The sequence below is a fragment of the Somniosus microcephalus genome, chromosome 21, assembly GCF_052327205.1.
Source record: "Somniosus microcephalus isolate GS21.2 chromosome 21, FLI_Smic_1.0, whole genome shotgun sequence".
NCBI classification, from domain to species: domain Eukaryota; kingdom Metazoa; phylum Chordata; class Chondrichthyes; order Squaliformes; family Somniosidae; genus Somniosus; species Somniosus microcephalus.
The window spans coordinates 74228919-74246067 of NC_141007.1; the positions used below are offsets into that span (position 1 = coordinate 74228919).

Here is a 17149-nt window from a genome sequence, read left to right on the forward strand (position 1 = left end):
AATTTGTTGATTTTCAGTTAAGGTACCATTGGCTGCCACTGCTCTTGGGCAGGGGGTAAGCACTTGGATCATTGTTTCTGCTCACTGGTTCTTGCTGAAAAGTGTTTGCATGTAGTTAATTGAAAGGGAGCAGGAACAGGCTTGCTTTCATGCTCTTCAAATTATAGCCTACTGGTGCCCACAGTCTCTAACCTTCCAAATACATGAATGTTTAGTTGGGTGAGGTGCTAGTGTCTAGGGCTAGAATTGGGACTTTCAGGGAGAGGTGCGGAGAAATTTGGTAAAACAGAAAATAGCAAAAGAATTAAATCCATATTAATCCATGGTTTTATCTTTGCGGCACAGTTTTCTACAAAATCTCTGACCAGACTTCTAGGCTTGTTATCTGCTTCTTTGCACTAGTTCACATATTTGACTTGTGTCCGTTACTCGCGATTTCACCCTTCCCATCTTTTTTTTTTGTCAATCGTAAAAAAATCTCCTGCGTCCCTTTTTCGGTTCTGATGAAGATTCTCTACCTTTTCTTTGAAAAGCCAGTGGACCTGCTTAGGGTTTCCTGCATTTTCTATTTTGACTGTTAGTATAAAGAAATAAACATAGTGGTTACTTGAACAAAACCTTTTCTGGTTTCCTTGTTCCAAAGTCCTTGAACATGTTGTCTCCCAAATCTAGCTCATCTGAATCTCTCTGATCAGGTTTCTGCCCTTGCACCAAAATGACTGTAACCAAAAGTCAAGTGGCATCCACTGTGTCTGGTGCATTATCCCTCCACCTCACTACAGCTTTTGACACTGTCAACCACACCATCATCCTCCAACGCAGTGGCTCCCAGTCCCCCAATTGAAAATTCTCATTCACATGTTTAAATCCCTTTATGGTCTCGCCACTCCCCATCTCTGTAACCTTCTCCAGCCCTACACCCCTGAACTCTTCATTTCTCTGGATCCTGCCTCTTGTACAGCCCCTACGATCATTGGTCGTGCTTTAGCTGCCTAGGTCCCATGCCCTTCCGAAGCGCAGCACCCCCCCCCCCCCCCCAAAAAAAAAAACCTGCCTGGCCCTCTTCATCCCCCTCTCCTTAAAACCAAACTTTTGGCCACCACTCCTAAAATCTTCTCCTTTGGCTTGGCATCCATTTATTTCTGATTGTGCCCATGTGAAGGGCCTTGGTACTTTTTTACGTTGAAGATGCTACATAAATGCAAGTTGTTGGTATTTGAAAATCTGAAAGCTTTTGCTACATATGTTATACCTTGTTTACTGTGGTACTTTCATGACTACACCTCCTCCATATGTTGCATTGTAGTCTTTGTACATAGGCAGTGGAAAATCAATGCAGTTTGTCATTGTATCTCCCAATTTATTCACTATGGTACATACTCAGAAGTGGGCTTGCTCGTGCTTGGACCTTGGACTGAATTACAATTTGGTATCTTTATGGGGAAAGTTTTGGTTGAAGGCAAACTGCTTGAGCTTTCTGAAAGCCCAGAGATTAAAGTACTGCAGACTAGTACTAAGTTACACAGACACAAGTGGCTGGTTTACTTTTTCTGGTCTCTGCTTCAGTAGCTGAACTCGGACTAGGCAGCAATTGGAGTGCTACAGTTGGTGTTTGTTTCCTTGGGCCAGGGAGGAGAGCGTTCTGCTGGAATTTACATTCTTGATACTTGGTGGAAAGTATTAATGTCTGATGCAGGTAGGATCTGGAATGCCCCTCAGTCAGTCTGCCAGCATTAGAGTCCAGGTTAACACGTGAATAATGCCAACTTAAACCGAGGACTGAATCCCTGAGTACATAGTCGGTGCTTTCAGGAGATTAATGGAAGACCGAAGGAAAGAACTTGAATTTTTAGTCCCTTTCTTGCTCACAGGCTGCCACAAAGCACTTCACAGCAAATGAATTACTTCTGAAGTGCCATCACTTATGTAGGAAAATGTGGCAGCCAATTTACACACAGCAAGGTCCCATAAATAGCAATGAGATGAATTACCAGCTAATCTCTTGGTGTTGGATGTTGGCCAAGACATTGGGGGCCATTTACATCTTTAACAGGCATACGGGGCTTTGCTTCCAAGTCGCATCTGAAAGACTGCATTTATGACAATGCCACACTCTCCGTACTGTACCGCGTGTCGGTCTAGATGATGTATCAAGTCCTGTAGTGGGGGGTTTGAAGCCATGACCCCCTGATTCAGGTGCGAGTGCTACCCACTGAACCAAGCTGACACTTAAAAGGAAGTGCGGATTGCTTGTTCAGTCCAACCACTGGGTGGTTGTGTGTCCTTTTTAGGTGTAGTGCAGTAAGCGAGAACCTGCTGCGGACAAAGTATTAAGTTGCTGTGTAATACCAAGACATGAACCATTCTGAAAATGTGAAGATTACACAAGAATGTTTTCGCCAAGGTCGTGCGGTTTGTTTCAACAATCTTGCAGTTGTGCTTTACAAACAGCAAGGTTTCACAAATAGCAATGAGATGACTGACCAGTTAATCTGTTAAAAATGTTCTGATGGATGATACATCGCAAAGAGTAAATCTCATCTGAGGGTGTAGTATTGAAGTGGTTACCTGTGGAAGTCATCAACCCACAATAAGTTAATTTTCTTTGACACTTCATGCTAAGCAAATCTGTTGCTCACCTTGTTTTTACAAATCTCATGGGCACTGGTCAACTTTTCTATCTTGTAAGATGGATGTGTGCCAAATCCTTTTTAATACTTTTACTGAACCATCTGCTGAAATTAGATGCAGAATCTTTCCCTCGTTGAGCTAGCGACTCTAGTGTTGCCAGAGACTTGGCATGATACCAGGACACTATTGAGAAAATGGCACTTAAGCCAGTGTTGTTTTTCTTTCTCCATTGTTCTCCTGAAGGCACTGGTGCTTTGCTGGAGTGTGGTTTCACAGGTGCTGCCTGTACTTTGGTACTTTGCCCTAGTGGTCATTGACTATTCGTGTCAGCAAGGAGTTTAATATCACAATAGAAGAATTCAATTCACTTCCTGCTGAAGACTTATGACCAAAATTTTAAAACAATGTTAAGCTGGAAATGGATCAAAAGTTAAATAGAAATGTGTTGCAGCAAAATGAAGCACAGTAACTCTCAGAATAAGATATTCAGGTAAGTGGAGTAACCTGTAACCCGCTTAAAAAAACAAACAAACTGGGAGGTGGATAGATGATCTTCAGTGGTTTTTCGCACTGTCTGATGTGAAGTAATTCATTGGCTGTAAAGCATTTTGGGATGTCCTGAGGACGTGGAAAGTACTGCAGTATCTGAACGTTTTCTTTCGGGAACTCTTGCGCTTGCACGCTCTTTCCTTCCAAACAAGGTGTAAATTCCAATTGTTGAATTGCTTGTTCACCTTTCAGTTCTGATAGGTTGGAGCCTGAAATGTTAAATATCTGTTTCCTCCAGAGATGCTGACTGACCTGTGTGTTTCCAGTAAATCCTATTTTTATTTCAGATTTTTAGCATGTGCATTTTCTTTTTCTACATGGCACTGTTCAGACTGGCAGAATCTAAGCTGAGTGGTGAATATAGCAGTTAGAGGAAATTTCACCAAGATTTAGTAGGTCAGTGAACTTTCTGTACCAGCAACTGGTGCTTAATAGACATTTTTTTAATTGTTGCAGGAAAACCTTTAAAGTGAATGATATGCTGGCCAAAGTAGAGAAGATGAGGGGAGAGCAGGAATCTCCCAGGTAAGATTGGTTCACAGTGATTGAAAATGTTGTGCACTTTGACATGCGGTGTTTCTTGACCCTTAATATTTTCAGTGGAACCCTTCCAGCACATTGTACAAACCCAAGCACTACAGACTCTGTGTTTTCCACTATCTAACTGCAGATCGGGAAGGTAGGGGAGAGAAAGAAAGAGAGCAGAGAGGTTGTTCGAGGAGAAACTGTTCAACTGTTGATTTGCCAGATCTGTTAAATGGTAAAATGTGTTTAATTGGCTGGCAAACCTAGACATGTCACAGTTAATTAACAACCAGTGGGAACAGTGTATAGGCTGGAATATTATCACTCTTGAGAATTGGGGAATATTTTTCTTGTACACTTTTTGCAGTAAGTTTCTGCTTTTTCTCTCCTTCCTTCCCCTGATGTAATATTTCATAGTTATCAGTTGCCAATTGTTACATTTCTGCAATCTTAGTTCAAATTGTGGGCTCCATAAACACCTGGCCCCTTATTTGAGAGTCCATAATTTTTATGCTAGGAATTATGTTCTGTGAATTTTTTTTAAAGGCAACAATGTTGCTTGTTCTTGAGGAACCACTTCAGAGTATAATAAATTGATATGAATTACCGACATTAATAGACAATGGCTCTCAGCCTTCTAATTTCATTGCCATATTATCAAGGAATGTGACACATGGGTGTCAACTGAAACATTTTTATTTCATTCAAGTAATTGTGTATTTAAAAAAAAATTAGCAGAATATCATTGGTGCTTGAAAATTCCCTTTGTCTCTAGTAATTACCGATAGTTTCAATGGGCCACAAGGTTAATTTGAGCATTCTCCCCTTGTTCCTTATGTTAATTAAAAAAAATTCATACATGACTGCTGGTTCTGAGGTTGTGCAATAATGGATCAGCGGTGAAAATTAATATTGGCAAATGGCATTAGGCAGAAATCTAGATGTTTGGCTGAGAGGAGGGCCCTGAGCAATCTCGCCAGTAGAAATTGAATGTCAGACATGCACGAGAACGGGCTTGGGTGTGATGCCCTCCACATTCATAGCCTGACGATACTTTTTGTCAAAGCTTGTGTATGAGTGATAGTCACCTGGGAAAGGTACCAGAGAGCAACTGTGGAACTGTATCCCAGTGATGAGTCAACGCTTACAGGTGAGTAGAGGAAGTTTGTGCTGGAAAAATTGTCGATAGGAGAAAAAAAATTAAATTTTCTGTACAAATTGCATCCTCACTGAAAGTTACATTTTCCTAATCTGAACTAATCAGTGAGTGGAGCTTGGAAGTATTGTTAAGTCCTAATCATACTCTCCAGAAACTCACCACCTCATTGTCCGGTTGATGTTTCGATTCGTAATGAAAGCGTGATCTAATGCTGATTTTTATCATCAAAAGTGGGTCAAGAACAAATCCCATTTCCCCTCATTTGTTAATTTTGCAGTTTTCATTACAGTAAGCTATATATACTGTAGATATTTAAGCTAGTAAGTTTATTGCCCAACCTAATGATTATGGATGCAGGAGTGGGAAGGGGAATTGGGTTGGAGAGGTATGATGGCGCAACGTATATGCAGAAAACAAGTAAGGTTGGGAATGGAAATGTGAATAAATGAGTACCATCAAATTTTTGTTTCTGATCAGGACTCGGTAACTATAAAACCTAACTTAATTCATTAATGTACAGCCTGCTTGTTCAGTCTTGGAACATGGGAAAAGACAGTTGCAACTCGCCTAGCTGGTCCCAGTGCTTAAGCTATATGATACTATATACTCTTGTATCCTCAATTTATTTCCTTTGTCTAAAAACCATATAACTCTATTTTGATTTTGCACATTATCTGTCTCACAGGACAGTCTGTACCACATGTTGATTACCTTCCTGTAAAGTAGTTAATTCCAGACTGTTAAGCATGAGAGTTTGGGCCAAAGCTAATCCCTCCAGTACCTCAACTTACCTACCTTGGCATCCAGCAGTCAATGTGGCTGATCTAATTGTTCTACTATGGCCTGTTCTTTTGATTGCGATGTAAAAATCGGGTAGATGGAGAGTATTAAACTAAACAGTTCTGATTGATTGAGCAACACGTGACCTGGATTTTTATATTACACAGGAAAGTGGCGTTCTGTTTATACAATTAAGTATAACAATTTTTCCTACTTGCCGAGTGTATTTGTTATAATTGGCTTCGTAGAATGGGAACAGAACCTGGCAACATCCACTTACGGAGTTGCAATGCCGGCTGTTAATGGCGCTATTACAAAGGTTAATTGTTGCTTTTACAAGATGTATTGCAGTGACGGTGTGTTTTATTATGTAATGGGTTGCTGTTTGTGTACAAGTATTCCTGCGCTGCAAGCAAATTAATTTTTTAAATTTTTCTCCAGTTTGACAGCTCATCTGCAACTTACATTTACTGGTTTCTTCCATAAAAATGGTATGTATATTAGTTATACTGTTGGGTACAGGGAAGTTCCCTGTTAAGTGGCATTACTCAATGTAATAATGGTTATATACCCTCGCAAAATTCCACCTACTGTGTTTTTGTACAATGTGTGTCATCTCCAGTAAGCCTGTGTTGTGGAGGAGGAAACCTGGTTCATAGTTGGAACCAAGGTAATCCTTGCATCAATATTTTCACTTAAAGTTCATGTTTATATCGAATGTCGGTGTGTAATATAAATGAGAATATGATGCATAATTGTACGTGTGTCCCACTCATGACATTATGCAGAACGCACCCACTATTCATTTGAGAGTTCTCATGGTTAGCTCACAGGCAGAATATGAATCTCATCCTCCCCATATGATTGGTAACCTTGGCGCATGGACTTGAGACCTGGCTGGAATTCAGGCATTTAATTATTGTGCATGCGTCTTTTATATACTGCCTGGAAGTAGCTTTTCTAAATTGCCATTTTCTCCTCGCTTTCTAACCTGACTTCCAGTTTTTGTGCATGAATTTTATAAAAACCTTTTGGTCTGCCAGTGTTAAAAACCTTTTGGTCTGCCAGTGTTAAAAACCTTTTGGTCTGCCAGTGTTAAAAACCTTCTGGTCTGCCAGTGTCCATGTATTCCTTTGGGAAGTAGGTGAACATTTCTTTTTTAATTGAAAGCCAGATTAATTGGGTGATTCCAATTGTTTGCTGCTTAAGGCAGTGAGTAGCTGAGCCATGCGGACCAGGAGGGTCCCAGGTTTGTGCTGAATTCGCTCAGCTATGTTCTCCATAATATTGGTCTTGGTGCTCCTGGTTTAGAAAGAATTAGCCACGGTTACAGTTCTTCATCATTATCCCGTGACCTCTGAAAGTGGGCGTTGTATGAGGGCAAGAAATGGGTCAGGCTCACCTGTGCATTTGAATATGCTGCCATTTGCACATGGAGCAAGGCCACTTGGGAAAAGTGACTGGTGTCTATATCTTAGCAAGTGGTGAAGGAGAGGAGAAGATGGTGGGAAAAGGAATAATGGGAACAAAAAACAGATCAAGTGAAATGGATAACAGGAAGTCAATGCCTGGAGGTAATGTTAGTTAGGCAAAGGTGGCTTCTAGTTGGCATTTTTAATGTTGAAGGAATTTCCATGAGGCCAGTGAGCAACTGCACTGTTGGTGGGTTGGGAAATTGGTTAGTGTTCCTCCTTCTGATAGCTGTTCAACTACCTCTGCTGGGTGTGCAGATGTTGGGTGAGGACAGAATTGGGCTTTGTGATAAGTTTTTGGGTTCTTTTACCCTTTTTATTCGATATTTTTGTCTTCCATGCTTCAGCCCTGGCTCCTTGCATCCTGTGGCGTGTTTTCACTTGCCCTGATAACTAGGTAAAGTGTATAGCATATGCAGGATAACAAGCATAGAAATAAAAACAGATGATGCTTGAAAAAAAAACTAGTCAGGCCAGGTATCTGTGGAGAGATGATGAGTTGTGACATTTCAGGTGTGCATCCAAAGACTGAAAGATGTCATGTTTTGGTATGGTTTGGGGATGGGGATGGGGGCCGGGTGCCGTGGTGGTAATTCGTTAAATCGCCTACAAACTGTTTAATGAACCACTGGATGGAACCACTGGATGTAAACTATCAGTGAGATGATGCAGAGATATAAAAAGGACACAACAATGTGGCGTGGGAAAGTGAAAAGACGAGGTTCACGCAAACAAAAATGAGAACATAAACAGGATTTCCAGCATCTGTCATTTTTCTTATAACCAATAGATCTTTTTTCTTTTAAATTACTTCTGCCTGCCTCCATCCCATAACTCCGCAGGATTCTCCTCGTCTTTGAGAGGTGGGGAAGTGACGTGGGAGCTTTTTATTTGGGCTTAAAATGCCAAATGAATTCCAGTAAATAGACAAGTGAATTGAAGCTGAAACACATTTTGTCATTGTGCTGATAGCTCAACTCTAGTTGACAATTTTTCCATCTTTTAATCCTTTCCTCCTATGGAGATTTAATTTATCTATATTCTCTTCTGAGATTCCATTAATTTTCTTCGAAGACTGCAGTTCAAATTCATCGATTTGAAAAAGGCAGGTTGATAAGTCCCTCTGAAGCAATAACCAGTCAAGCAGAATTACAAATTACCATCTGTTAAATTCAAAAAGCTGACAATCAAACACCTATTTGAGCAAATCACACGTTTGTATTGGATTGTCATTGGCGTCCCCTCAGGCAAATTGCCCAGTAACCTGCAGCTTTGTATTGAGTTAAGCTAGGTGTGATTTCTGTAAATAAAGCTGACTTTAACGCTAGTGCTGTGACCAAATCTAAGGAGCTGATACCAGACTGAAACTTGTCAAAAATGGGTCTTATTCATTCCTCCTTCTCTTCTCCCCCCCCCCCCCCCCCCCGCCCAACACACATTCACTAATTGAGTTTCAGTTCCAGCGTTTTGACACTTGTGCAGACCAAAACTGCATTAATCCCTGAAACAATAGTCTCAGCAATCTTGTTTTAAGAACCATGACCATGCTGGGTGACCCTGTATCCTTGCAGGGTGATGCCCCTTGCGATAGATGCACATTTTTGTCACAAGTTTCCAGTAAGTGCACACAGTGTGGTTAGACTATGTAGCAAATTCAGTCCTGGATAAGTTTGGTTGTAACTTCTGCAGCATCCAGATTAAGCTTCAAGGTTCGTTTTCAATTGTTGAACCATCTTTCTCTTGTGGCAATAGCTTGTGACTTTAACTGCCGCTGGTTATTCCCCATGGTCATTTAACTGGCTCAGTAGAGCAGTGATCTATCGTTGTGTACTGTGAAAACTCAAATCATCAGGACAAGCTAGTTACAGGCTCTGTACACAGCATCTTTCATCCTTGTGAAAGTGCTGTAGGCATTAATGGACCAGGTTGGGCTTCACCTTCTGGTGCCAGGTCAGTGAATCGTGTGACTGTATTACTACAGTTGGGAATCAGCCCACAATAAGAAGCAGCCAACCCACTGAATGCACCTCTCTCTTCCTTTGCGTGATGACCACCCATTTGCCTGATTGGGTATTCTGTGTCCACATGGCGACCTGAGCATACTAATTCACCGGTCGTTACTCTCTGGTTCCTCACCCAATTGGCATTATTCAGATGTGAGATTGGATAAGAGTGCTGCCAGTCTATTTATCTGTAAGGGCATCTTAAGCGAGCCTGTTTCTGTCCTTGCCCAAAGTCTGCTGCATTAAGTTCCAGCAGGAGCTCAGCCAGACCTATTTTCTGGGTACTGAGGCAAATTGTAATGCCCCTACCGTCACCCTGCCTTAGGTCAGTTAACTAAGCTCAGACCAGCAATTATACTCCTCGATCCTCCCTGATCTGTGTGGCTCAACTACTCATTGGAAAAATACGTTGATCATTTCTCCGCTAAGGTGTTTTATTAAATAGAAATTAGTTCCCAATAGCATTAATAAACGTGGCCTCCATTTCCTTGCTTCTCTTGCTCGCCCTCTCTCTCGATAAAGGTGTTTGTTTGCTGCAATGGATTTAAACCAGCACAATCTCAAAACTATGGAAATCTAAAGTATAGTCAAACATACTCAAACCTTTCCTGGATTAAGTAAGAGTTCAGGATGCAGTGTGATAAAATCTTTTGTAGTTCAGCATTAAATGGGACAGTAGTGCTCTACATTTGTCACTGAGCAGTTGGCATATCACAGCCTAAAATAGTATGTTTCTGGACTCCCAGGTCACAGCATCCTCTGGATAAAGGGATGTGCAGAGAACCTGCTACTGTGCCAATATACCTCTTCAGTTCAGCTAGGAGATGCGAGAGGGGGTGAGCTGGGTGACTTGTCCTGATTTCTCTCTCTTTGTGGGAAATGCCAGTCTTCCACTTGATACCCTGTGACTGCTTGGCAGAGATTGAGAGTTTGCTGTGGAATGGCAGATGCAACCTTGTGTCCTGATCTGTGGCACGGCATGAAACATTAATGTATTGATTCAACTTAAACTGGTATGTTTTTGTTTTATTTGAATAGGCTAAACTAAACTTAGTCTTTTTGCCTTGTAGGTAAATCTGAGAGAATAGTACCATATTTAGACAAAGCTGATATTTCAGTTCTTTTTTGATGTACACCAGAATTGTTTCTTAATGAATTGGAACTTTAACTTTTTCATTGTTTGAATCTGTTTTGTGACTCTTGTGTATTTCTCCCCCCCCCCCCCCCCCCAAACTAGAAAAGCCATCTCAAAACTCAGAGAACGAGCAAAACTCTGTATCCCTGGAGGTGCTACTTGTTAAAGTCTGTCACAAAAAACGTAAGGTAGAGTATACAGATCTTTCATTATCCTAACCTGCGTTGTCACCTGGGATGCTTCTATTACATTGTGTACTCTTGAAAGTGCAATGTTGATTAGTGAAAACTGTGGCAGCTTTACAAACTTGAATCTCCAATAATCCTGGTGGATACTTAGATTCTGTACATGAGGATAAATAATGTAGGATGTAATGTTCTGCTTGATTTGACTTTCTGGCAGGGCAGGGAGAAAATTTCCTCTGGGCATTGAGTTGGGCAAAGTCCATGATAGATTGGATTATACTGGAATAGATTTGATGACTTAATTGGCCTTCACATTCTCTGCTTACATTTTTATATCTGGCAACCAAAGCCACACTTTTCAAGGTCCCGTCCAGCTGACAATCTGTCCACTTTAAACTTGAATAGCCCAAAAGAATCGCGCGTCCACATTGTAACTAATCTTGTGATTTAGTGAGTGAAACCGTTTGCCGTCTTTACATCCAGGGTGTTAGAAGAAGTCTCTCTTTGCAGTATGTCTCTTCCAATTTCTTCCACTAAGGTTAGGCAAAGTTGGTTTTGTGCACGTGGCTTTAATACTTTCAGGGGGTTCATTGCCATTGACCTGTCTTGAGAGAATGTTGTATAACTGAAACTCGACTGCTTTCTCCAGTTTAAATTGACCCATTTGTTCATCCTGATGACGGCCATTCCACCAAAATTATTGGTCACTTTTTGCCCACTTCATTTCCTTTCCTGAACGCACTGACTGTTACTGGGATACAGCTCCACCAGATATCCCTCTGGTACTTGTCCAAATGCTTATTTATGTATGAGCTTAGAATGTCATCGCAGCCTAGCCTAATTCAGTCTTCACCCGTTGTCATCACAAATGCGCTTTCCAATAGGAGTTGCTGAAGTGAGCAGGACCAGGAATACTGGATGACTTCCCCCTTCCCTACCCAAGGATGTGGTGATGGTGCTGTTTTCCACAGTGTTACAATCCTTTCTGCGCATTCCTTGCAACTTTTAAACATTCTTGGTCTTTCGCATCTATGAATTTTAATAGATTAAAATTGGTGCGGTCACTTCTGTGGCCATGACCATGGTGAGGGGGGTTCACCCCCCGGTGTTGAGTTGCCAATCTCCACAGAGGCGACATGAGGAAAAATTTTACGCAGCTAGTTATTATCATGTGGCATGTACTGCCTGAAAAGGCAGTGGAAGCAGATTCAATAATGACTTTCAAAGGAGGAATTGGATAAATACTTGAAGGCAAACTTTGGTGCTATGGGGAAAGACCAGGGGAGCGGGACTAATTGGATTGCTCTTTCCGAGAGCTGGCACAGGCACAATGGGCCAAATAGTCTCCATCATTCTATGATTCATTGCTGTGGGCAATTCTTGAGCGTAGGTGCGATACTGCTTGGGGAAGAAAAATCAGGCGGGAGGATCTTCCTGGAAATGTACTCCTAGCAGTGAGCTTACAAATGGTTGAGAGCAGGTGCAGATGCTTTGTTGCCAAAGATGCCTGGGGAGAAAGTGGGGCAATTCACATCCTCTCAAAAGTACCAAGAAAAAAATTGGCCCTCGGAATTTGTGGTTTGAAATTTTGTAGTGTTCTGTTCCTGCGTTTATCGTCCTTAATGGATGCAATCTCTGTTAAACTGCTAAATGGATGCAATCTCTGTTAAACTGCTAAAATGTTAAAATGTATCGGCAGTGTATTATAGAAAGATAGCCCTGAAAATTTACTAGCAATAAAAACTTCATTCGATTTCCTTTTAAAATTGGTGATCATGTTGCTGGTATAAATTTAGTTTTTATTTAAATGGAGAAACCATGGTAAAGGAACATGGTGCACAGCACAAAGTTGAAAAGACTAAATGATGAGGAAAATGAAGTACTGGTTAGGTGGTGGATTTTAACTTTGTTTTGAAGGCTAGATTTTGAGGCAGGTGAGGAGCTCGATAATTTTGCAGTCCTGTGGAAGAATGAGTGAGACTGGCGTGACTGCACAGCCTGAATACAGAGGTGGAAAAGCATCCGATGGAAGGTCATTGACCTGAAACGTTTACTCTGTTTCTCTCTCCACCTGCTGAGTGTTTCCAGTATTTTCTCTTTCTGTTTAGGTGGAAAAGCATGTAGGGTCGTGTATTTGCAGTTTGAGATGAATGAAGGGAAAATTCCATCCATAGTGACTTAAGTTAGAGGTGAGGGGTTCTGATTTGGGCGGAGGGGGGCTGGTGTTGGAAAGGAGTCTGAAGCTAGAAGTGAGAGAAGGACTGCCTAGCTGCCTTTTCTTGTATCCTGTTTAGGAATGCGAGGGGGGTGTCAAGAATTTCTCCAAAAGCTGGAATATTATTCACGTCTTGGATGAACTTCGCCTTTTATAGAGAGTTGAGTTGAAGTGTTTCAGAGGGAGCAGCTTCTTACAGCCAGCTTTAGCAGTGGAGGAATTGCAGGAATTCCAATTCACTTCAGAGGAGCTGGTGAGGCGAAGAATATAGATACACAAAGCACTGAATGGAACCATCAGAAGTCAGAGGTGGTAGCAATTGGTTGGAGTTGACATGAAATTCTTTGAAGGGCTAAAAGAAACCAAGATTGCCCATTCAAGGCCATTAGTGAGATCAATATAGAGCAATTAAACCATTGTACTGAGATGAATGGAGGTTGTGTACACGGAGGCCGTGACATCTGAAGGACATTGATGAAGGGGGAATCAGTGAGGGTAGACACAGTTGGAGATCATTGATTTGAAAAAGGAAAGCGTGGGAGAGAACAGAGCCCTGGGGCACTTTTATTGATGTTTCTCTCGGCAGGGGGGCACAGGGGAAGAATTGTTAGTTATCAATTTTGTTTTTCTCTTCTCTTCCCTGCCTCTTTTTTTTGGGGGGGGGGGGGGGGGAAAGAGGGAGAGGGAAATGGTAAATTTTCCAACTTGGGCACTGTACTGCTTTGTAGTGGGGTCCCTGTTGAAGTGTTTCTGTTTTTGCAATATTCTAATGATTGTGAAGTATGCATTGCTATAATGCATAGTGTCTTTTTTAATAAAAAACAATGCTGGAAATTCTCAGCAGATTAGACAGCATCTGTGGAGCGAAACAAATGTCATGTTTGAGGTAGTTTAACTTTTGCCAGTTCTGATAAAAGGTTGAGGTATACCAGGTTTAGGCAAGTAGAGGCAGGGAAAGGAGGGGAGGAAGGAACAAAAGGGAAGGTCTGTGATAGCATGGAAGGCAGGAGAGATTAAATGACAAAAGAGATGACGGTGCGAGGGAAAAGGAGATGGTATTGGGACAAGTAAAGAAACAAAAAAATGGGTCTAGAGGTGTAAATGGGAATAGCAGAGTCATTACAACAGCTGCTGTCTGGAAAAATGGGAGCAGTGGTTATGATCTGAAATTGTTGAACTCAGTGAGTCCGGAAGGCTGTAAAGTGCCTAATTGAAAGATGAGGTGCTGTTCCTTGAGCTTACGTTGAGCTTCATTAAAATATTTTTTGAGTTTCCAAATCTTTCTGGTCATGTCCTAGATGTAAAACATTAGAACGTAACTGATTCTGTAACCATTTCAATTTGAGTTAATTTTATAGTGATAACATTAGTTCTACATTAATGGCAGAAATATTTCTACTGCTGCAAATACACAGCAGGCTTGTCTGGATCTTAAAAGACCAAAGACCAACATTTTAGATCTCTACCATCTTTCATTTCTCTATCCGATAGTGATGGATCTGCTTTATATTTCTAGCATTTTGTTTTTATTCCATCACTCATTTCTTTATCTCTCCCATCTTTCACCTACAGAAGTGCTAAAATGCAACTCCAACTCTCATGGCATAAAGTACTTTTTGGAATCTCTATGTAGTTTTTCTGCTCTTAGTGCAAAAACTGTTCACTAAAATAGTTAACTTTGCTCACAAAGCTATTACTGTTCACTTGAGTATTTTTAAGTAGCATTTTAATGCACGGGAGCAGTTGTACCTGAGGATTTGTTCAGAAGTTTAGTTTGCTTTAGTGAACACAAACAGAGAAGTTTGCATTAACTCTCTTGCATCTTCTCCCCAGTAGATGTGTCAGACACTCGCCTCTAACAGCTCACATAATCTGCTCAGTAGACTGCGGTTTCCAAATCCTGTTTCATTACCTGTTGTAAAAAGAGTCCACCTGACCAGTGACTAGCTGATGTAATTGTTCCTTGTTCTACTAACGTGCTTGGAACATTTTAGAAATTCTTTCTGTGTCCACCTTCCCAACCCCATGTTAGGTTGGCTATTGGGTATTCCAGATCCTGAGATTGGTTGTCTGCAATAAATGACTTGTTCAACATATCTTTATCATGGATTGCTGTCTCAGCAACAGCTCTTTTTTTATTTGGAAGTTAAGCTTTCTAAGTATGTAGTAAATATTTTTTAAAGCCTTGTTGCAATTTGGGTGGTAATCTGCCTGAAGGGTACACTAATGCCATTTACAGGTGACAAGTGTGACAAAGATTCTCTCAAAACCAGTCCCATGGAATTTTAAACTTCAGTGTGGGTAAAACCTGCGAAGTAGAAACTAGGTGCTGAGCAAGAGACTGCAAGCTAAAGATTTAATTGTACAGAACAGTTTTAAAAGATTCTAAATACATTGTAATTACTATTACAACAGTTTAGCTGGCCTTGCACATTCAACACCTACACTGACCATTTCTGATCATTAACCTTTTTTTTTTGGAAAAAGGGAAAAAAGAGGGCAGCAAGACTGATGCTGGAGTTTGTTTATTGCTTTATCCAGGGAAGTGTTAAAAGTGCATTTAAACTGAAAACGTACATTCATTTGGTATGTGTGGAGAGACACATGGTGCACTGGCAAACGGGCTGACCCTGGGATGTTTGTGGTTTCCTCTAAACGTTGGTAGGAGATGTATGTATGCACAGTGATGGAGGGAGAGTCTTAGCAACTTCTGAAAGTCCTCAGCATGGAAATGGGACATACTGTAGAGTCATATTAGTATATTGCAGCCCTGTGATGGAGGGGGCTGAATGGGGAACTGCATTCAGTTTGAGGTTTGGGATCTGGCTTATTTTAAAAGCAGCGCTACGGGGACAGGTCTAAAGTCCCAGTAATCCTCCCTTGGGTTTTTTCCTTGGTTACAGCCTGTTTTGCATCAGACAGCTGAGGGTTTGCTTGGTTTGCAGAACCACAAGGGTAATAATCTCTGGATTTCTACCTGAGCCACGAGCAAATTTAGCTAGGGTAAATAAAATCAGAGTTAAATGCGTGGCTTAAAGACTGGTGTGGGAGAAATGGGTTTTGCTTCTTGGGACACTGGCACCAGTACAGGGACGGGAGAAAGCTGTTCTGTTGGGACGGACTTCACTTGACCAGTGCTGGGACTAGAATCCTGGCGAATCGAATAACTAGGGCTGTAGAGAGGGCTTTAAACTAATTAGTGGGGGGGGGGGGGGGGGGAGGTTTCAAGAGCGAAAAATAAAAATGTCAGCAGAGAAGGCAATAGAGCAAGGTAGCGGTGGGGGAATTAAAAACCAGAGCGTGTCGGGAAGGGACAGAATGTATAAAGATAAAGGTAGAGTAGTAAAGGGGGTAAAAGCAGGAATAAATTGTCACAAAACGTATTTAAAAGTTCTTTATCTGAATGCACGCAGCATTCGTAACAAAATAGACGAGTTGACGGTACAAATAACTACACATGAGTATGATCTGGTGGCCATTACAGAAACATGGCTGCAAGGTGACCATGACTGGGAACTAAACATCCAGGGGTATTTGACAATTAGGAAGGACAGACAGGAAGGAAAGGGAGGTGGGGTGGCTATGTTAATAAAGGATGGAATCACTGCAATAGTGAGAGATGATATTGGGTCAAAGGATCAGGATAGTGAAACAGTGGGTGGAGATAAGGAATAATCGGGAAAAAGTCACTAGTCTATAGGCCTCCTAACAGTTGCAACTTTGGTCAGAGTATAACTCAGGAAATAGTTGGGGCTTGTAATAAGGGAACAGCAATAATCATGGATTTTAACTTTCATATTGACTGGACAAATCAAATTGGGCAGGGCAGCCTTGAGGAAGAGTTCATAGAGTGTATTAGGGACGGGTTCCTTGAGCAGTATGTAACTGAACTAACCAGGGGGCAGGCAATCTTAGATCTGGTCCTGTGTAATGAGACAGGATTAATAAAAAAATGTCCTAGTAAGGGATCCCCTTGGAATGAGTGACCATAGCATGGTTGAATTCCAAATTCAGTTGGAGGGTGAGAGAGTTGGATCTCAAACCAGCGTACTAAGCTTAAATAAAGGAGACTATGAAGGTATGAGAGCAGAGTTGACTAAAGTGGACTGGGAAAATAGATTAAAGTGTAAGACGGTACATGAACAGTGGTGTACATTCAAGGAGATATTTCACAACTTTCAAGAAAAATATATTCCACTGAGGAAAAAGGGGCGTAAAAGAAAAGACAGCCATCCGTGGCTAATAAAGTAATAAAGGATAGTATCCGACTGAAAACAAGGGCATATAAAGTAGCCAAATCTAGTGGGAGGATGGAAGATTGGGAAGCGTTTAAAAGCCAGCAAAGAATAACTAAAAGATTAATTAAAGATTATGAAAGTAAACTAGCAAAAAATATAAAAACAGATAGCAAGCGTTTCTACAGTTATATAAAAAGAAAAAGGGTGGCTAAAGTGAATGTTGGTCCCTTAGAGGACGAGACCGGGAAATTAGTGGT

At 41.2% G+C, this 17149-nt stretch overlaps 1 protein-coding gene across 2 annotated transcripts in view; it reads left to right on the forward strand.

The window, feature by feature from the left end:
* suz12b (SUZ12 polycomb repressive complex 2 subunit b) overlaps nucleotides 1–17149 on the forward strand; it is a 66187-nt gene that overhangs the window by 21339 nt on the left and 27699 nt on the right. For both annotated transcript variants that reach the window (XM_085963974.1, XM_085963975.1), the window contains 3 exons: nucleotides 3637–3705; nucleotides 6086–6135; nucleotides 10357–10442. In XM_085963974.1, the coding sequence (XP_085820100.1) occupies nucleotides 3637–3705; nucleotides 6086–6135; nucleotides 10357–10442 (205 nt within the window). The remainder of the gene's footprint in view (nucleotides 1–3636; nucleotides 3706–6085; nucleotides 6136–10356; nucleotides 10443–17149) is intronic.